Source organism: Choloepus didactylus, chromosome 20 (genome assembly GCF_015220235.1).
Source record: "Choloepus didactylus isolate mChoDid1 chromosome 20, mChoDid1.pri, whole genome shotgun sequence".
Lineage (NCBI taxonomy): Eukaryota > Metazoa > Chordata > Mammalia > Pilosa > Megalonychidae > Choloepus > Choloepus didactylus.
This window is the reverse complement of record NC_051326.1, coordinates 57549175-57571558: the sequence shown is the minus strand read 5'-3', so window position 1 is coordinate 57571558 and position 22384 is coordinate 57549175. Positions and strand designations below refer to the sequence as shown.

The window sequence follows — 22384 nt, the reverse complement described above, 5'->3', positions numbered from 1 at the left end:
CAGTGCAGATACAGAGCATTTCCTTCAACACAAAGTTCTATTGGATGGTGTGCTGGTTTGAATGTATTATGTCCCCCAGAAAAGGCCATGTTCTTTGATGCAATCTTGTGGAGCAGAAGTTTTAGTGCTGATTAGATTGGAATCCTTTGAGTGTTGCCATGGATGTGTGACCCACCCAACTGTACGTGATAACTCTGATGAGATAATCTCCATGGAGGCGTGGCCACGTCCATTCAGCGTGGACCCTGAATTAGTTCACTGGCGGGCTATATAAGCTCAGACAGAAGGAGTGGGCTTGCCACAGCCAAGGGGGACACTAAAGAATGCACAGGAGCTGAGAGAAGAGGTGCAGATGAGAGACGGTTTGAAGCCGGCCGTGAAAGCAAATTTTGCTCCAGAGAAGCTAAGAGAGGACAAATGCCCCAAGAGCAACTAAGGGTGATATTTTTGAGGAACTGTAGCCTAGATAGGAATGTCCTGGGAGAAAGGCATTTTGAAATCAGAACTCTGGAGCAGGCGCCAGCCATGTGCCTTCCCAGCTAACAGAGGTTTTCCGGACGCTATTGGCCATCCTCCAGTGAAGGTACCTGATTGTTGATGTGTTACCTTGGACACTTTATGGCCTTAAGACTGTAACTGTGTAACCAAATAAACCCACTTTTATAAGAGCCAATCCATTTCTGGTGTTTCGCATTCTGGCAGCATTAGCAAACTAGAATAGATGGGGTGCTTTAGAGAGTAGGCTTTCATTGAATGTTTATTTCAGTTTGAGGTCTGAGTATAGTTTAAGCTCATTCTGAGTGTTCGTATGTCTATTGATTGCCAGACTCACCAAAGATAATGCATTGCTTTTGTACATGATTTATATTCTCTGATGCCTTTTGAACTCATGTTCCAGCCAAAGGTGCTTTTGAGTCAGTTTCTAGGTTGAAGTTTACTTTTTGTGTTCAAGTCTAGGGGCTAATTTGGGGTGGTGGTTAAAAGCACACACTCGGACCCCAGGTTTGCTGAGTACACTGGGCCTCATTCCACCTCCTGATAGCTTTGTGACTTAGAGCCTGTTAACTTCTCAGAGCCTGTTTCTTCATCTGTGAAAATGTGGATAATACTTGTACTTATCCTAGTGATAAGGATTAAATAAGTTAACTCAGGTGAAGTGTTTAGAGCTGTGTTTGGCACTTGGTTGTTACACTTTTTGCGTGCAATCAGACCGTTAAACTTGAAGTTCTATTTAATAAGACACTTGAAACAATGAAAATTTGTCAAAAATTAGGTGCTGTCTGACTTTATGATGGAGAAATTGCCACATTATAAAACTTAGAGTTAGTTAAAAGACATTTCATTTAATGGTTAATCATCTTTTCAGAAGAAATAAGATATGTAAATATGGTTTATCTAGGATTAAAATTATCATTAGTTTATAAACAGTTATTAAGAATTCTAAAGCATTATTTTTATCAAAATTCATGTTGGGAGCTTTTTTTTTTTTAGGACAACTCTGATAATGATTTTAAATTTATTGTTTGTTTTAATAGTATGGAACAACCCCTTTGGTTTGGGCTGCACGGAAGGGTCATTTGGAATGTGTAAAACATTTATTGGCCATGGGAGCTGATGTTGATCAAGAAGGAGCTGTAAGTATCTTTCATATTTTAACCTCTCATATGAGATGTTTTTTCTTTTAAGAGAGAGAGTATTTTTGCTTAGTACAGGCCTAGAAAATTTTTCTCCAGTTCTTCAATGATACTAACTTAGAAAAACAAGTGTTTTCTTTCTATTAACCTGATAAGTATGCTTACTATATATATTATATACTATAAATATATGCTTTTAAAGATCTGTTGCTAATGCCTACTAAATTTGGTGAGTCTAAAACTAATTGTATAAAGAATAGCTTTTAGTTATCTTAGTATAAATTGAAATACTCTTAATTTTGTAAAACAAAATTATACTTTATTAAAATACCTTTTCTTTAAGTATTTAAAATAGTTTTGTAATTTCTTTTTACATTTTCTAGCTGTGACTTATTTTCCCCTTTCAGTAAACAGATAAAAATATCAGAAATCTATGGTCAAAACTAAGAAAGTTTAAAAATTGTTTAAATACGTATTACCAGTTAGCAGGTATTAATTCTTTATTGGGCCCCCAGTATATACCCAGAACTGTACTAACTATGCTGGGGAGACCAGAAATCTTTTACGTTTCCCTTGGGCTCATAATAATCTACTTACAAGAAGCAATATTTATGCACAGGAAATCTTCAAGATAATGTAGAACATTCTTTACATAATGAAGTATTATATTATGTGAGATGGATAATAAAAAATTTGGAAAAGAAATACTGCCAAATCTCTTGCTTCATCGAAGCAATTAAAACCTGTAAATGGTTCTTGACTTCTTGGCGTAAAATCAGCCAGTTCCTCTTGTTTTCCATTTTGGCAGAAGCTATCAGGGGCTGCACTCCAAGGACTGTCTGGTATCTTAATGCTTTTTGGAGATAGAGCATGGTTCTTAGGCAGCCACTGCAGTGATACCTTCCTCTTGACTGTGAACGTAAAGTGAATGAGTGTCTTGTCTATATGATTATTGACTGCTGAAGAATTTGAGAAGGCTACATATTCTAATACATGAGAGAATTATGGCTTAGTTTTTGAGACTGATATAGAAGCACATATTTCTATGTGGACATTTATGGCATCTTAAAATCTCAAGAAACAATTTTAATACTTCTTTTGGTAATGAACTAATTCTTCTATTAAGTGATTTGATATAAATTAGATGTGCATTTTTAAAGAAGAATCACTTGAAATGAGAAGGTTTTACAAAATGTGGTTTGCAGATCGTTGTGAAAGACAGAATGTATTATTCTTTTATTGAAGTATCCTATAGCTATTAATTCCTTGATTTATTTCAGTTTCTTCGGTGGGTTTTATAGTAAAAAATTGTTAGTTGAAGTCAGAGTCACTTTACTTTGGATTATTTAACTTAGAGTGTGTTGTTTAATTTTGAGTCAGTTATTTTTATACTTAATTACATTAGTGGGAAGGGTTTTTTCATTGTCCATGAATCCAATTTCAAATTATCATTTAAGGAATTGAATATAATAACGGTCCTAACAAACTAAGAGAATTAACGTATCTGCAAAAATAAAAACGAGGCCTCCAGACCGTTTTTGCTATGTGTCTGTTTATTTATATTTACATTTTTTATTGTAAATAACTGTTTTGATTATAGGCTACCTATTTGAAAATGTTAGTTTTATGATTATAGCATAAATCACATGTTTTCCACAATATACTAATTTCTTGGACTTTTCCTTTTTTTAGAATTCAATGACTGCATTGATTGTGGCAGTGAAAGGAGGCTACACACAGTCGGTGAAAGAAATTTTGAAGAGAAATCCAAATGTAAATTTAACAGATAAGGATGGAAATACAGCTTTGATGATTGCATCAAAGGAGGGACATACGGAGATTGTACAGGATCTACTTGATGCTGGAACGTATGTGAACATACCTGATAGGGTAGGTACCTATTTGAAATGTGTCTTCTAGTGAAGTTGGTGGAGGATTACCTTAACTTCTTACCATCTTTCAAGATTCTTACCATCTTTCAAGATTCTTACATGCATGACATACTGTGTTTTAAGATAACAAGTTTCATTTCTCCCTTTGAAATGAATGTTAAAAAGTATTCACTCTTTGTGAAGGATGTCCTTTTTTATTTTTGTCAAATAATATTGTTATTGAAAATGTCACATAGAATATTAGTCTTTAATGTCCTTGATGCATCACCATAGTTGTTGTTCATGACTGGTGTTATTCATTGTCCCAAGGCATTAAGTACTAATGATTTTCAAAATTGTGTCTCTTATCCTAACCTCTTCTCAGAGCTCCACACTTGTATGACCAGCTCTCTACTTGAAGTCTCCACTTGCATGTCTAATGGGCTTCTTGAATTTATGGCAAAACAGATCTTTGGCTTATAAACAGGGCATGAGCTTGTCCCTGCCTGACTCTTTATCCTAATTTGGTACAATGATTCCTCATGTTTCAATAGGTTACAGACATGCAAGTTTTCTTTCCCTTTCTTGGACATGCTAGTCTTGTTATTGCCTTGGGGCCTTTGTACCTGCTGTGTTCTCACTCTGGGATACTTAGCCTCCTCATCTTCACATGGTGGCTCCCGATTGTCACTCAGATTTCATCTAAAATGTTACCTCCTCACAAAGGTCTTCTCTAGTCAACCACTCTAAAATAGCTACCCAGTCACTTTCTATCATGTTTGTCCTATTTTAATTTATCTGCATATGATTTATCTGATTTTTTGTTTGTTTATTTGTATGTTTTCTTGTCTTTCTCCATAGAAGGTAAGTTCTATTAGAGCTGAGATGTGTCTGTCTTGTTTCCCGGTGCCTAGAACAGTGCATTGCACATAGTAAGCAGTGAATTGTTTGTAACCGTTTATTAATTTACTAATTTGGACTCATGTTCATGCTAGCCTTCTCAACTAAAATTTGTCTGCCTTGGTTTATTTCTGCTTTTAATGTAGTAGTCTAGATACTACCCCATGGCACTAAACTACTAAACTTAGTAATCCTCAAGGACCTGGATCTCATCTTGATTTATAGTCCATTGGGACCCACTCAAGATTGAGTTGAACCACAGATATGGGTTTACGTAACTCACCCCTACAACTGATTGGTAATTTAGCAGTAAATGATAAAGTATTTATGCCCATTACCCAAATTGCCATTTCAGTATTTAAAGTAGTGGGAAGATATAATTAATAAAGATTGTTGCTTGTTGACTATAATTTCAGGCAAAAAGAGGTCTTCATGAGGTAGTGGACTTTATCTAAGCCTTGTACCTGGGAATGAATCAGTCTTAGGTACTGCTGGCCTGTAACTGCCAAATTGATTAGAATATTCATGGATGTTGGTCTGGAAGCCAACTCTCTCCTTTAAAACTCTCTTTTTTAAGAATCTATGGCTTTCATTGTATAGCATTATTTCAGGGAATTTTTATTATCAAATTTTTCAGATGGTCATCTTGTTATTGATAACCACTGTGTTGTTTGATTTAATTTACATTTGTAAAGGGAGGTTACATTTGTCATAGAATTTCAGAGTCCTCATTTGAGGCATAAAGTCCTCTGTCCTTTACTCTGAGAGTTATCGAAACTAGATCTTAACATTAGTTAATTAAATTTTTCTTCTTATTTAGAAATAGTGACTCTATTTCCAAGAAAAACTATTATATTAATAAATAATTAATCTTAACTTCAAAACAAAATTTATTCTTTCTTTTCATCAGTTTACCTTGTTTTTTTTGTTTGTTTTTTTAGAGTGGGGACACTGTGCTAATCGGCGCCGTCAGAGGTGGTCATGTTGAAATTGTTCGGGCACTTCTACAGAAATATGCTGATATAGACATTAGAGGACAGGTATGTGCGGCTACAGTGCTGTTGTTATCTCCGAGTGTAAATGGTTGTGAGTGTTGGTTTGTCATAACGTTGTTCTTCAGACTTTACTGTGGAGATAAACTGGTAAACTCCAGTAGATTTAACTGATGCCTCTGTTATCAAATTTCATTGTCAATAATACAGAATTTCTGAAGTAATATCAAATTAGATTTAGAGAGAGGTAAATCACAGTAAACCAAAAAGAGGCTCACGTTTTTCTAATGCATCTTCATTACTGACGGTGTAAATACGTTCGCTTCTGACGCTGAGGCGTTTGGTGGCACTGTTGAGTGCGTGCTGCTGACTTATTTTCTTTCGTGTGGCCCCATTTCTGTCTTCTTCACCTGTCTTCTGTTCTTCCATTCTTGTTGTTCTTGTTGTTATTTTCCTTTTCCACATTCTGGCTACCTTTTCTAGGGCCGCTTTGTAGTACCCATGGATTTTTTTAAGGTATTCATAACACACAGAACTACAGAGGTTATTAATTTTAGGTAAACCCTTGTCTGAAGTTGTGAATTTATTCAGTATTTCAAGATAAAAAAGACAAAAAAACAAGAAAACTGTATTTAATAGTCCATTTTGTTGTTTAGCAGTCTACATTTTTGCTAAATTTTTCCTTGTATTTAGTCAAAAATCTCTTGTATCCTGATCCATTTTTTAATCAAAACGATAAATATTTTGCCAAATCCTATGATGGAAATACACAAGACCCTTGCCTTTAAGAAACATGTATTTTAGTTTGAAAGATTTTGTGTGTTTAGTTTATGCTTATTTTTATGTTTTTATATAAACATAAAAAGTGGTGCTACAATGTGGTATATAATTGATTGCATATTGAAAAGTTCAAACGTAGGAGTCTTGACGTAGGAAAAGTGGGCATTAAGGAAGACTTTTTAGGGAAGGTAGAATTTGAGCCAAATTTGAAAGATGGATTGAATTTATGTATGTGGAAAAGAGGAAGACTGGGCATTTCAGACAGGGGTAGTAGAGTAACAAAATGAGAAAATTCAATAAAATTCAACAAAATTTATTCACCATAGCCATCCAGAGAAGTTTTGAATGCCAAGCTAAGAACTTTGGAAGCTGTTACACATTTTTGAGAAGGGGAACGCCATTGGGGAGATTTTGGTATAGGAATCTTAATGTGGCAGCAGAAGAAGGTCACTATCTTTTGGGTTGAAATCATGTTTTCACTAATAGGTGATTTCTAGATCACGCATTTAGGCCTCTACTTAACTGCTTTGTATTTGCCAATCCTGTTTTTTTCCCACTTTTAAATCAGTGTTTTTTTTTTTGTTTTCTATCTCTGCTCTCAAGGTCTCTGATCTATTCTTGGTTTTTGAGCTAGATAGGATTTTAAAGGATCTTATCAAGACCAAGTATACAGGCATGTGGGAGTGGGGATTAAGAATGCTGAAAATGTGGAAAATAATGTATTTGTGTATTACCTTTTCATGCGTTATCTTTTGGAAAAATTGAGCAGATATACTTACAGCATATTACAGATGAAAAGCCAAGGGTCCTAATATTTAAGTGAGTGTCCAGGATTACAGAGCTCAAGATTTGATGACTTCCAACCCAGGGCACTTTCCTGAAATAAGATTGCATTACAAAAAGCATAGTTTACATTATTAACTATGTTAATATTTATGTGATGCTACTGTTAAGTCAGGTAATACTAAATTTTCCTAGGCTCTTTTTATAGAGAACTTCGCAAAAGTAAATCCAAGATAGAATAAGGGTTAATATTATTTACCACTGTGCTGCCTAACTCTTGGTGAGATTTGTGAATGCTTTCTGGCAGAAATAATGATTTACATTTACAAATAGCCATTTTTAGTATTGTATCTCATGTGAGTGACTTTTGATAGTTTTTTTTTATTTTATAGGACAATAAAACTGCTTTATATTGGGCTGTTGAGAAAGGAAATGCAACAATGGTGAGAGATATCTTACAGTGCAATCCTGATACGGAAATATGCACAAAGGTATTAAGGACATTTCTACGTTGTTAGCAATAACCTAATGCTGGATACTAGTACAGCTTACTGTTTCCAATCAACTTTTTCTTATATTGGACTTAGACTGCTTTCATTGACAATAGTCTGGATTCAATTAAAGGTTTTGTATTCATAGTAAAATACAGTGTGCATTTTGTTACTTCAGTTATTTTCCAGAAAGTACAATGTCAGCTATTCATAAATTGTGGACAGATCATTTCCCCAAATTCTTTTATGCTTCTGTTGTTTGGAATGCAGAGCACATTTCTTTTTAAAAGACCTTTTTGAGTGGTTGTTGGTTCCCCAAACCAGCAACTTAAGCCTGTTTCACTTGATTTGCATAAAAAATGTAAAACTATGTAAGGCTTAAGTGATTGTACTTAGCCTTATGTGTAATAGTTTTCCATGGGGAATTCTGGATTGAAAGGACAGGAATTCTTAATGAATAAAGTAAAATTATAGACTTATCCATAAGACAATCCTATTTCATCTGCTTGAGATTATAACTGCATTATTCTAGGGCAGAAAATGTTCTGGGAAACTTTCTGGTTTGCAAGTGGTTTCTTAATAAATTTTTTTCTTTTTCTCTTTGGACCCATATGTCAGACACTGTAACCACCTATTGTTTCTGATCAGGTTTCTCTCTTTCCTAATTCAGTGTTTTCCTGTGGTCTCATCCTGTTCCCCTTAATTTGAGTTTTGAAAGCCATCATGAGTTCTTTTGAGGTTTTCCAAAGGTGTACTGCTTGTGTCAAATTGCTTCCCCTGTTATACATAGATCCTTAGGTATACTAAGAACTGAAGTGATGTTGGTATACATTTCTGAAAAAACCTGGACACTGGCTTGCCCTGGGCATTTAAAGGCTGAATGGGGGATTGGTTGGTGGGGAGGTGGGTGAGAATGGGAAGTAGCCTCTGAAGATGCTGCTGTGGAAAACAGTGGTGGGACCTGGAGAAAGGCCGTAGATGTGAGGGGACAGGATAACTGCTACCAGGTATGGCGTATAAGTAGCTTGGATACATCCCATACTGGTGGAGTGATATCAGATTATTTGGATACAAATGAATTGATTGTGAAAGGTTAAGCACTTTTATTTTTTAGTTTTTAAAATTATGTTTTCTTAAGAACATTTTAATGTAGACTATTAGAGTCAGATATTTAAATTCTTGACATGTGTATTTCTATGCGACTTAAAACACGATTAAAGTTATTAACCTAGTAAACTTTATTTTTGCCCACAGGATGGTGAAACACCACTTATAAAGGCTACCAAGATGAGAAATATTGAAGTAGTTGAGCTGCTGCTAGATAAAGGAGCTAAAGTATCTGCTATAGATAAGGTAAAAACATTTATGCAGAGAGAACACTTTTAGGAAGGCTATTGGTAGACTGACCCATATGTCTGGTCGACTTAATCAGTCTCTAATCTTATTTTGTGGAGAGAGAGCTTACTTGCTGGGGATATCTCCATGGGATTTTGAAGCTATGGTTTTGAAGCTGTGGTATCTCCTTGGTTATTCCAACAGTGTGCTGAGAATTAAGCAGGCCCAGTATGTTATTAAAGCTCCTTCAGATTTCCTTTCTGTTGCTAATACCAGTTATGGGGTGCTTCTGTTTTGACCACCATACAGGGAGGATGGCAACATGGGAAGAGCTTTTGTGGATAAATAGGAGGAAAAAATCTGAAGGGGCTGCAAAAGATGGATTCTCAAACTAGACTGGCATGAATGTTCACTGACAGGAGATAAAATGTTCTACCATGTTTCCTTGCCTGAATCTTTTTAGAGAAACTTTTATATTTTCCATAATAAAATTAACTTTAAATTGGTTAATCCTCCATATAGACTTGATTCTTGGTTTTAGTTTAATTTTGAACGGGTTCGTTCTTTTTTTTTTTTTCCTTTTTTCCATCAGAGTAGTAGTAAGAAAGCAGTGGTTGTGGGTTCTTCATACACTGAGTATGCCATCAGGAAAATTAGATCCTGGTAAGTACTTAGCCTTGTGTAATAGTTTTCCACTTACAATGGTAGTACAAGGTGGGGCAGATAATGGGGGTGGGTCTTTGCACACGCAGTCCTTCCATGTGCAACCCTCTTTCTCTTCCATCATCCATCTTCTTGCCTCTCCCTTGCTCTTCATCCAAGCCCCTCAGCAAGTTCAAGATTCACTGTCAACATCAGCAACTCAAGCCTTCTTCAAGGAAGCCCTCTCCCACACACCAGACTAAGTCGGGTCCCCTTTGGTGCTCCACCATGCTCTATATCTTTCCTTTGTAACTCAGCACACCCTGTATGTACTGATGTATAGTTCTTTGATTAACATCTGTCTTTTCCACTGGACTGAAAGCTCCAAGAGAAACAGGGCTATATCTCTTTTCATGTTTTGTTATATTCCTAGTACCCAGCACAGTGTCTGGCACCATATAAAGGGATGGAAAAGTAGAAACAGTACTTCAGGGGCTCAAAAAGGGAAATATGTCAACTCTTTCAAATTATGGAAATTATGGATGTCACCTTCACGTTCAAAGACAAGGGCTTTTCTCCCCTCCTCTCCTCTCTTATATCGCAGATCTGGAGGGAGTGGCACCACGATTCCGCTGGTTTGAGTGGTGGTGGTGGTGGTGTTGAGCCACCCTTTGTATTTTTTTACTATAATGAGACATTGTGCTAGGTGCTAGGGATAGAAATAATAGTTAAAAGCGTGACTCAAGCCTCACATAAACCCTTTGGCATAGATTTTACTTTCTTAGTTTGCAGATGAGGGAAATAAGGCTCAGAGGATCCTTTAAACAAGTGATCCAGGGATGTTTAGGTGGGAACCCAGTGGTTTTATGTGCGTCCATCTCACTTCATCCACACACCTGGACTAATTCTTGATTGCTTCTATAGTCCGCACATCAAACACAGGGCCCTGGGCATGGGATGGGCTAAAGTTATCTAATAATTTACAGTTGATGTTTATGAAGGAAGGAAGGCGAGGAGGAAGGAACAGAGGAAAAAGAGATTAAAGTTTGAACTCACAATGCTCTTTAGGGTGGTGAGGATGAAATAACAGCTAATATTTATTGAGTCCTTGGTAAGGACTCAGTTGAGCGCTAAGGGGTTATTTCTTTTTCTACTTCAAATTGATTTTCCCCTAGAAAAGAAGTGAATTGATTTATGTATGATGTAAGAAATATTGTAAATGTATCCCTCTGAATGTATGATATAATTTGGGCTTTCTTAATTCATTGCAGAATGGAGTTTATTCTTCTATGCAGCAATAAACAGGAACAATGTGTGTGTTAGCTTTTTATTTACCAAGTGAGGACATTATTAAAAAAATCAAAACCACAAAAACAAAAACCCTCCCACCTCTCATTACCATATTAAACATCATTTCATATAAAATAAAGGGAACTTGAATATTAAAAACTAGGAAGGACATAGAGACAAAGAAAAGTTTGTGGAATTGAACATGTTTAGCTTTATAAAAAACTTCCCTTATTGCCTTTTTCTTATTCTGCCATTAACTCAGATCTGTCCCTGGTCTTCCAATTTACAATGAGCAACCACTGGACTAAGTGGCGGTTAAGGTTCCAGACAGCCTCATTAATTCTGTGATATGCTATTTATAGATAATTATTTCATACTCATTAAATAATTAATAAGTTTCCTGAAAGACTACTACTTGGTATTCTTTTTTGTGTTGCTGTGCTCTGAGTCAGCATGTGGTGCTTGCTGACAAGTACACATAATGCTTGGAACAGTTGTTTGTTTATTTAACACATGATATGGTTAAATATCCTGCCAGAATATCCTGCCAGAATTTAGGATGCAAACTTATATAAGTCTTGAACCTGACTCTTTATAGAGGATTTGATATAAATAAATTTAAGAACAAAAAATCATGTTAGTTTTACTTAGTTCATCACTGCTTTCTATGTTCAGGATAATGTCTTCCCTATGTTTTCAGAAATTTTGTGTCTGGCAGAAATTCTGTTGATAATTTTGCTTTCTCATAGGTTTACGGAGGAGAAATAGGATTGAGGTGGGGAAATAAGGTGATGAAATCTGATTTAGATATGTTTAGTTTGAGGGCTGATAAGACATTCAGGAGGCAGTTATCAATAGGCATTGGGAAATATGGGCCTGGAATTTGGGCAAGGAATCAAGGCTGGTTTTGGGAATTCAGCTGTTAGTTACGGAAAAGCGAGAGCTGCGTGGGAGTGACTAAGATCATCATTGGAAAGCTGAGGTCAGAACAACTTCATTTATGGTGTGTCATATTCTAGTTTGTTTTATAATTGTGCCGTTTATCCAATCTTCCCTGCTAGATTGTAAGCTATATAAGGTTAGCTATTTATTGTGCCTTCTAACTTACCACCTCCTTTTATCTCTATTTTTGTACATACTGTTTTTTCGACCTGGATTTTTCCATCTTTCCCTTGTCTACTTGGTGGGTTCCCAATCAGCTCACTTTTAAGACTACTTAAAATGCCACATCTCTTTATGAAAGACTTATATTGAATTCCAGGCAGCCTTATTCCAGTTTCTGCACCTCATAGTACATTACACAAGCCTTTGCTATAGCACTTACTATATTGAATTGTAATTTTCTGTTTTTTTAATATTCTCCCACTTAATTGTGAGCTACTTGAATGTAAAGATTCAATGAATGTCTGGTTTTAAATGATTTTTATAGTGGAATCATCACTTCCTTTAGCAGTGCCCTGCAGCTTTGCAAGCACTGGGATCAGAGAAAATGAACACAGGTGAACACCAATGTAGAGGAGCCATGTGAATGATTATTGGGTGAGGAGCTCCAACTAGTTGGAGAGAGTGGCTTTGGGTGGCTGATGGAGCCACCAGATTAGGAGAGGACGTGTTGAAGTGGCTCAAAGTTCTGATGAAGGAGTAAGATAGGTTGATGTCAGGAAAGGGTAAGCGAGGAGGGAAAAATGAAAGGTGAGGAGAGCAGAAGAGGTTGTAGAGATAGTAGTCAGAGAAGGGCAGACATAGCATACAGGGCCCACAGGGAGGGAGGGTAAATACATTAAAGGCTTGCCGTAATGGTGGATGGCCACATGACAGAGGTCATAGGAGTTGATGAGATCACTGGTGTTAGATGAGATCTCAGCATGGATTTTGAATCTTTCTAGACAAATGGAGAAGAAAAGTGGGAAATAGAATGTAAATTATTTGAGGAAGGTAATTGTTCTGGTTTGCTAATGCTGCTGTAATGCAAAATACCAGAAATGGACTGGCTTTTATAAAGAGGGTTTATTTGGTTGCAAAGTTATAGTCCTAATGCCATAAAAGTGTCCAAACAAAGGCGTCAACAATAGGGTACCTTCACTGAAGGATGGCCGATGGCATCTGGAAAACCTCTGTTAGCTTGGAAGGCACATGGCTGGCATCTGCTGATCCCAGGTTGTGTTCCAGCTCCTCTCAGCTGCAGCACTGAGCTCCTTCTGTCCAAGCTCCTATAGGGACTCCAGTAAACTAATCAAAGACCCATGCAGAATGGGCGGGGCCACACCTCCATGGAAGTAATCGAATCAAAATTATCGCCTACAGTTTGGTGAGTCTCATCTCCATGGAAGCACTCAATCAAGAGGTCACACCCTAATCAGAAAGATGAATCGATCTGCCCCACAAAATTGCATTAAAGAACATGGTGTTTTGGGGAACATAATACATCCAAACTGGCAAGTAGTTGACATCTTCAGACAATAAATGTCTGGACGATGGATGGGTAACATCCTGTGATGGAATTGGATCTGTGGCCTGGGAGGATATTCTAGGAGAAAGCCAATTTCTTCTCCTTTTTCAGTGGGTTGAGGGAAGGGGAAAGAGTGACTTTCATTCTGGCAGGCTATGGGGGAAATAATATCTGAGAAAATCTAGGTAAGAAGGTAAAGAAAGAAACCGTGGGTAAAGGTAGAGATACAAATTAATATTGTATTTGTATTCTGTATGAAAAATATCAACAGTTCAGATTTTCTGTTATTTTACAGAAACATGAAAATTGTCTCTATATATACATAGATATGTATATGTGTGTGTATGTATGTGTGTGTGTTTATATATATATATATATATATAAACACACACACATACACACCATGAATAGAAAATATGGAAGTTCAGATTTTCTCCTTTATTTTACAGAAAGGAGATACTCCCTTGCATATTGCTATTCGTGGGAGGAGTCGGAAACTGGCAGAACTTCTTTTAAGGAATCCAAAAGATGGACGGTTACTTTATAGGCCCAACAAAGCAGGGGAGACTCCTTACAACATTGACTGCAGCCACCAGAAAAGTATTTTAACTCAAATATTTGGAGCCAGTAAGTATCGGGGTTTTGTTCCTGACCAAGCTTTTTAAAAATCAGTATTCTATTGAAATATCTGAAAAATAAAGAGGCCAACAGCACTTTTGCATTTACCACTTCTGGAGAACATAAAATTTGAGAAAGTTATTATTTTACTGTGAAAAAGTACTCCTTTTGTCTGACAGTCTTTTGTATGGTAGCATTCTAAGTTAAGTATGTGCAGATTTATTAATCAGCTTTTAAGACCTTCAAAATTACCCTACTTTTCTAAAAGTTTTTTATCACATTTTTCTCCCAGGTTTATGTTGTGCTATTATTTATCCAAATAAATAATATTTATTTTTATTTGTTTTCTGAATGCAGCCCACACATTTATAGTTCTATACCTTTGCCTGGGTATTGCCCACCACAGATACTCCTCTCCACCCCCATGACTATTCTCTACTTCTTAAAATCATATCCATCCTTCAAGGTTTGTGTCAGTTATCCCCTTCTCAATGAAAGTTTATCTGGTCTGTCTAACCAGATCAAATTTTTGCCTTACTTGAATACTTAGATACCTTGTTTATAATTTTTTTTATATACTTTCTATACATGGCTTTTTCTTGTATTTCTTTTTAGAATTTTCTTCCTTCCAAATGTCGACTCCTAGGGCAAGGCCTGTTTCTTCTTATCTTTGTGTCCTCTGTGATATTTAGCATGCACCTGGAATATTATACTAAAATAGTTTTTGATCGAAAAGAATGCACTTGAGAATGTACTCATTCATATGTAGTGTTTTGAAATATGGGACAGTTTTCTACTAGAAATAAAAAAGAAATATGTTGGGTCCAGAAACCAACAGGATAGTAGAATCTTGCCAGTTTTCAGTTTAGCTTCTTACTCAGATCTTGTTTTTAAGTATGATTCTTTTATGTTACAGGTTTTTGTATTTTAAAATCTTTTTTTCTAATTCAATTAGTAATGTGCACTCATTAAATGTAAAGAATGAAGACCTGAATATAGTAGAAAGCACAAATTCTCCATTGTCTGTTATCTAACTATCAAGTCTTGAATTGTTTGAATAATACTCCAGGCTTCTCTTTACCATTATAAAAATGTTTTATGCTATGTATATAGCTTTTTTTTTTTTTTTTTTTTTTTTTTTATATCATCATTTTATTGAGATATATTCACATACCACGCAGTCATACAAAACAAATTGTACTTTCGATTGTTTTATGTATATAGCTTTTAAAAAAATAAGTATTGGGTTTTGCCATGTTATAAAAGTTTTTAATAATGAACTATATCCTACTTTAATTGTTGCATGATTTTTCATTATATTGTTCTAACAGTAATTTCAGTCTTTTATTGGTTAATATTTGGTTTGTTTTGTTGTTACAAATGCTGTAGTAAACATCTTTGTATACATCCATTGGCTTTTATTTTTAGGATTATTTTCTCGGGATAAGTTCCAGGAAGCAGAATTGACAAGTCAGTGGATGCGCACAGTTTTGACAGACTTTCCAAAATGGCCATAACAGTTTCTTCTCCCTCTGGTCATATATGAAAGTGCAGTTTCCCCACAGTCTTGTTAACACTGGGTATTTCCATTTTTGATCCTTGCTAATCAGATCAATAGGGGAAAAAAAAATCTTTTAATTTGCATTTAAAAATTATTAGTGAAATTGAGATCTTTTACTATGTCTGTAGGCTTTTTGTATTTCTGTCATTTTATCTTTTGACCACTTTTTTTCTGAGTTTTTAATATTTAAAAAAATTGACTTTATGTGTATTATGTGTTATGGATATTGTGATCCTGGGTCCATCCTATATGTTGTACCCCATCTCCCCTCCTCAGCTTAGTCTTTGATGATGGTGATCATTTTTTAGTTCCCCATCCCCAGATTAAACATTTTTGTTGTCTATTCTGTCAGTCTTTTTCTATAATTCTGACCTTAGTATTATGTGGAGAAAGAAAGACCTTTTCCAAGAAAGAAATAAAAAGTTTTTGTTGCCCCTTTATTTTTGTACAGTACTTTTATGGATTTACTTTTTTTACATTTAATTTTTAAATATTTCAGAAACTTATTTTTGTGAAGGTATAGTGTATATAGAGTTTTAATTTTATTTATCAATAAATGGATGGCTAACTCTCAGCACTACTTACTGACTAATTCTTCGTTTGCACACTGATTTGAAATACCAGTTCTTCAGTGTTCTAATTCTTATAGCTTCGTAGTATATTTTGATTCTCCAATGACAACCACCCCTCGATAGTTAACATTTTTTTTTTCTTAGCTATTCTTAGCATGTTCCTCTTGCTTTTCTTTTCTTTTGAAATTCTCATGGGATTTGATTTGAATTGCCTTAAAGTAATAAATGAGTTTGAGGAGAATTGCTGTCTTTAAATCATTGAATCTTTTTGCCTGGGACCATAGAATGTCTCCATTCTCTGATTGTCTATTATGTTCTTCAGTAACATTTTATAGCTGTCTTTATCTGGGTCTTACACATTAAATTTATTCTTATGTATTAGTTTGTATTTTAATTACCGTATTTTACTCCAAAATGGGTATTGTACATTTTAACATCTTTGAAATTGAAATGTGCCTTATAATGATGGATGGGAAAGCATTATGTTGCAATTCGACAGCCTTTTTTTCTTAGTTGTACATGGTAATGATGCATCTTAGAATCAACAGGTTTCTTAAGTTCTATGAAATATTGTATTAATCTTAAAATCTCTGAAACTATTTTTATATCGGTCTAAACATTGACAATAAGGGTTTTGTCCTTTCTAATTGAAGAGTTGATAAATGAAAGTGGATGCTCCTATCTAATATTAATGTCGCTTTTTAAGATAAATATTTGGTTTGTTTATCATTACAGGACACTTGTCTCCTACTGAAACAGATGGTGACATGCTTGGTTATGACTTATATAGCAGTGCCCTGGCAGATATTCTCAGTGAACCTACCATGCAGCCACCCATTTGTGTGGGACTGTATGCACAGTGGGGAAGTGGGAAATCTTTCTTACTCAAGAAACTTGAAGGTAAAGGACATATTTGCAGAAAGTCCTTATACATAGCAAGGTTTCTGTGTGTGTGTGTGTGCGCGTGCATGCACATGTGCATGTGTTTTGAAGTAAAGGAAAATATGGAGTTATGTTAATGGGTATGTTTTTTATTGTTTACTAAAATGAACTTGTTAGGTTTATTCTACCCTCTGGTCAATCCCCCACATAGTCATTTGCGTTCTCTTTCTGGAACACAGACCAGTTGTGTCATGACACCATTTAAAATCCTCCAGTCGCACATTTTCTGTATGTGCTAACTGTGATCATGATATCCAGGGCCCTTCACAAACTTATCACCTTGCATGGCCATGTCTGCCAGCACCACTTCTTGTTTGTCCTCCATGCTGAGTTGCAGGGGGCGATTTGTTCTCTTAAGAGTAGACTGTACACTCTCCTTGAGTTGCTCCCTCTGTTAGCAGCCTCCCTACACAGCTCTTCCCCTTATTCTCCACCCAACACACACACTTTTTACTTGGCAGAATCTCACTGATTCCTCAAGAACAGGTTTCAGTATCACCTGTCAAGAATTTTCCCAAGTTTAATAGAAAGAGTGACCTGTTTGGGGTCATTTGGCTCAATCTATATCTTTAAGAACAGAGTTTCTCAAGAGCGAATGGGGGAGGAGGAAGGGAGGGGGACTATCAGAGAGGAGTGGCAGTGCTGTGTAGTGAGGACACATAGAGTAGTTTTGTTTTTGGGTACGGAAACAATACCCTGTTGCTTATATAGTACAGACGACGAAAAATAAATATCAACAAAGTCTTGACAGATGGGAATATATGAAAAAGGGTTTTGAGTATCCTCAGCATGCAGGAGGAGAGTGTGTGAAGTGTGAAGGAGGAGAGGTGTGCCCTGTAGAATGAGTTTTATGTTGATCAAAAGAGAACATTGCTTAGGACGTGCTGTATAGGGACTTAGTGGGTGCCCAACAGATGTTTATTTTGAGAACGTGAACATCTCAAATTGCGTTAAAAGTTGCCTCTCTTAAACAACACAGGAATAAGATTTTCATGTTAATTTATCTTTCAGATGAAATGAAGACTTTCGCAGGACAGCAGATTGAACCTCTTTTTCAGTTTTCATGGCTTATAGTATTTCTTACTCTTTTGCTATGTGGAGGGTTTGGTTTACTGTTCGCTTTTACCGTCGACCTGAATCTTGGAATAGCAGTGTCATTGAGCCTCTTGGCTCTCTTATATGTATTCTTTAGTAAGTTTTTGCTTTCTATCTTTTTTCAAAAATGGGGAAAATGTCAAGGCTTATTGTTGTACCTAAAACATTATTTGTTTCTGTCTCTTAAAGCCTGTAAGTGATTTTCACGATTGGGTGAGAAAATTGATCCTTTTGATATTTTATAAATTGGCCAGGAAGAGCTTTTCCACAGCCTGTCTGGAGTAGCCTGTAGTAGACTAGTTGAAATATTGAAGCAGGATTCTTTTTCATACTTATCCTTTTATATTAACTTAATGGTATATATTTAAATCTTTTCTGAAAGTAAGGCTCCACAGATATTACTAGTATGCTATTGGCTTAAGTTAGAAGAAGTTGTGCATTTCGATCATGATGGTAATTTTTGTTTTATCCAAAAGCAAAGTTGAAGAATAAAATGTAATTCCTGTTCTTGGGGGTGTCTTCCATTCCAAGAAAGGAAATAGACTGACTCTCTGTGCTGTTGGAGAAACTGGTAATTTCAACAGCTGCAAGTAGTGGTAAACCAAAAGGCATTTGCCTTTGAATCTGAAATACATGTTATGCTTCTGTTTAATGCGTTGTCTTTCTGACTGGGTTTCTTAGGTCATATTTTAGTTAGTTAACTTTCCATTTTCCACACACCTTCTGTATGTTGAAGGAGGTTATTTAATTGAGGAATTATTTAAGTAGTTAAGAAATAGTATGAGATCATAAAACATTATGTAAACCTACCTGGCATTAATTGATATTTGACTATCAGTATTTTTGTTATTTGGAGGAAAGAAGCTGCTTAAATTAAAGACTGTTCTGATAATTTTTTAAACTGTGAATTTCAGTTGTCATTTACTTTGGTGGACGAAGAGAAGGAGAGAGTTGGAATTGGGCCTGGGTCCTCAGTACTAGATTGGCAAGACATATCGGATATTTGCAACTCCTCCTCAAATTGATGTTTGTGAATCCACCTGAATTGCCAGAGCAAACTACTAAAGCTTTACCTGTAAGGTGAGTTGATCCCTTTCACAGAAGTGACCTTTAATAAGATGAAGAAAAACAAATTTTTCACTTAATAATGTTTATGGTGCATTATTTCTCAATGTATGTTCCAAACATTAATCCCTTGAATATTTTATATGAAAACAAAACAAAACAAAACAAAACATATGCTCTGATCGAATAATTTAAGGCAACACTTCATATTTGTTCATATTCCATAAAGAAACCTGTTTAACTTTGATTTACCAAATTTTATTTGAGCATAAACCATTTTTTTTTTTCTTCTGTGTCACGTTACCCTTTGGAACATACTTTGGAAAGACACTGTGTTTTCTCGTATGGAGTCCCAGCACTAGGCCAGATCCTTCAGGAGCTCTAGGTTGGAGTGCTGGTATTATCTACTATTAGTGTGTAGCCTTGAGTAACTCAGCTAGCTTCTGTGAACTACTGTTTTCTTACTTGTGGAAATATATTTACTTACCTCTCTAAAATTATTATTAAGATCAAATAGGAAATGTATGAGAAAATTCAGAAGAGGTGAAAAGCATTTGTTTCAAATAGTAAAGGAAAGGTAGAGGGCTTGATAGGAAAGTAAAATTTAAAAAAAAGGAATAAGGTGAGAAAATTAAAAGCAAAAGAAATTCAATTGAAGTTAGCAAAATAATTACAAATTTAATAAATACTGAGAATTTTAAAATTGTAATGAGTTAAATAGGCATTATTTAGGATGAATATAAGAGAATAGTCCAAACCAGACAAGACATCAAAACCATGGATTTAAGAAAGAAAAATAAAGATAAATGCTTACATGTATTGAGCATATACGATTTTGAGTGTTTAAGAAGAGGATTTAAAAATGCAAAGTTAAAATGAAAAAGTTAAAAGGTGCACAGTAGAATAAAATAATTGAGGAAAATAAATACAATAATTTTATAAATAAAATATTTTGTAAATAAAATAATTGTGAAAAAACATTCTAAATCCATGTGATGGTCTTTATAAAAACAGTAGAACAATTAAAATAGTATAAATCAAGACCACGCAATATGATACAATATGAGACCTCAGATTCTAATATCAATGTAATGCTTATCTACTGGATTAAGATGAGAATTTAATTTAGAGTTGGAAGGAGAGAAAGGAACTAATGCAAAGATAATATCTATTCAGAGACTCAAAATACAAATCATACAGTTATTTCAAAGAATAAGCTGTGAAAAAGTCTGTTAAAAGAATATTTCACAACTTATTTCTAAATCTAAGGTAGTATTTTCTCATGATCCTAATCAGTTTGTGTTTAGTAAATTTTCTTTCTTCATGCACTTCTTTTGGCTACATTCTGACATATATGTATTACCACTTCTAATCACCGTTTCACGAGATCTGTTGAGGTGTCTGACATTCCTTATTAAGCCTGGTCATAACTGTTTGTTTCCTTTCTGCCTTACTCCTAATTACTTCATATAACCCTGCAACATTTAACTTTTGTTACTGATTTTTCCCAGGAAAAGTATGTAAGATGTTGGAAGTGGAGGATACCCAATTACAAATTCTTTTCCCTCTGATTTTTCAAAACAGTAGTTTGAAAAAGGCTTCAAGAAACTATAGGAGAAAATTCTACAGATCCGATATACATTAAAGTATTTTTTACTTTAGATATCTGAATGATATTTTATTTGGTCTTTTCCCCCAAGATTTTTGTTTACAGATTACAATAGGCTGTCCAGCGTAGGTGGAGAAACTTCATTGGCTGAAATGATTGCAACTCTCTCGGATGCTTGTGAAAGAGAGTTTGGCTTTTTGGCAACAAGGCTTTTTCGAGTATTCAAGACCGAAGACACACAGGGTAGGAGTTCCTACCTTCATCTCCTTGAGGGTGGGGGGTGGGATGACTATTCAGTTTCATTTCATTTCTATTTATTTTCATGGAAACATGAATTGAACATCAGGCTCATCATTTGCTATTACTGTAATGATTAGGATTTTCCAGATACTTGATATCCAAATAATTGTTAAAACTCTTTATTGTTTTATAGGTAAAAAGAAATGGAAAAAAACCTGCTGTCTCCCGTCTTTTGTCCTTTTCCTTTTTATCTTTGGCTGCATTGTTGCTGGAATTACTCTTCTGGCTATATTCAGGGTTGACCCAAAACATCTGACAGTGAACGCTGTTCTCATATCAATCGCATCTATAGTTGGGTTGGCTCTTGTGTTGAATTGTCGTACATGGTGGCAAGTGCTGGACTCCCTCCTAAATTCTCAGAGAAAACGTCTGCATAGTGCTGCTTCTAAACTGCACAAATTGAAGAGTGAAGGATTCATGAAAGTAAGCCCTCATGTGGTTTTTACAAAATCATTGTAATGTGAATATGCTAAGCATGACCACGATCATTTGGGCTTTAGGGAGTGTTCTCTCTAAATGTTAAAAGTGTTGTGTTTATTTTTTGTTTTGGTCCAGCTTCTTCCTGTGGAAATACATATTTGGAGTGAAAATAGTTATAACCGTAACATGCTTTTATAAAAATAGAATTTTATAAGATACTTAAAGGACTAAGTGTATTTTTCCATAGGTGGTAATTACTATCTAATAATATAACCCCCTCTTGAACCCAGGAGAGAAAACAGATGTATTTTTAAAACTAGCACATAGAACCACCAAAACATACAAAATACAATCATAGTTTTAGAATTCAAAGGGACCTAATAGAATTTCTCCAGCCCCCTCCTTTGATCAAGGGCAGATGCTATCAGGGAGCCAATTATAGTGTGATGTTTTAATCATTTGATAATAATATTCAGAGCCTGTGATCTGGACAAATAAGACAGTCAATCCAGTATTTTCTGTTCTTAAATGGGTATGACATCGTTTTCCTCCTACTGTCATTGTGAGAATGAAGTGCTCTAATTTATATAGTCACTTTGTAAACTTTGGAGACCTCACTCCATAGTTTTTTTTTTTATTTTTATTTTTTTCATTATTAGAGAAGTTGTAGGTTTACAAAACAATCATGCCTAAAATACAGGATTTCCATTTACCACCCATTATTAATGCCCTGCATTGGTGAGGGGCATATGTTACAATTGATGATAGCTGTTTTTATAATTGTACTATTAGCCATAATTAATGGTTTAACTTAGGTTTTGCTGTTTGTGTATGTATTTCCATGGATTTTTAAAAACTTTTATTCTGTTGCCATATATACAATCTAACATTTCCCTTTCTAATCACATTCAGGCATATATTTTGGTGCTGTTAATCATGGTGCCATTTCTCCATCATCACCATCCAGCACCAGAACACTTCCTTCATTCCCAGTAGGAGCCCTGTATATTTTAAGCCTTAACTTCTCATCCCTAC

At 35.3% G+C, this 22384-nt stretch overlaps 1 protein-coding gene across 9 annotated transcripts in view; it reads left to right on the top strand.

Annotated features, from left to right (window-relative positions):
- The window catches only part of KIDINS220 (kinase D interacting substrate 220), a 125135-nt gene that overhangs the window by 32427 nt on the left and 70324 nt on the right, over window positions 1-22384 (top strand). For 5 of the 9 annotated variants that reach the window (XM_037813253.1, XM_037813251.1, XM_037813249.1 and 2 more), the window contains exons 7-18: window positions 1536-1634; window positions 3327-3524; window positions 4367-4369; window positions 5347-5445; window positions 7353-7451; window positions 8706-8804; window positions 13617-13794; window positions 16654-16818; window positions 17872-18051; window positions 18870-19035; window positions 20721-20872; window positions 21063-21352. In XM_037813253.1, coding sequence (XP_037669181.1) covers window positions 1536-1634; window positions 3327-3524; window positions 4367-4369; window positions 5347-5445; window positions 7353-7451; window positions 8706-8804; window positions 13617-13794; window positions 16654-16818; window positions 17872-18051; window positions 18870-19035; window positions 20721-20872; window positions 21063-21352 — 1728 coding nt within the window. The remainder of the gene's footprint in view (window positions 1-1535; window positions 1635-3326; window positions 3525-4366; window positions 4370-5346; window positions 5446-7352; window positions 7452-8705; window positions 8805-13616; window positions 13795-16653; window positions 16819-17871; window positions 18052-18869; window positions 19036-20720; window positions 20873-21062; window positions 21353-22384) is intronic. The other 4 variants (XM_037813254.1, XM_037813252.1, XM_037813250.1 and 1 more) reach the window with 1 other exon arrangement.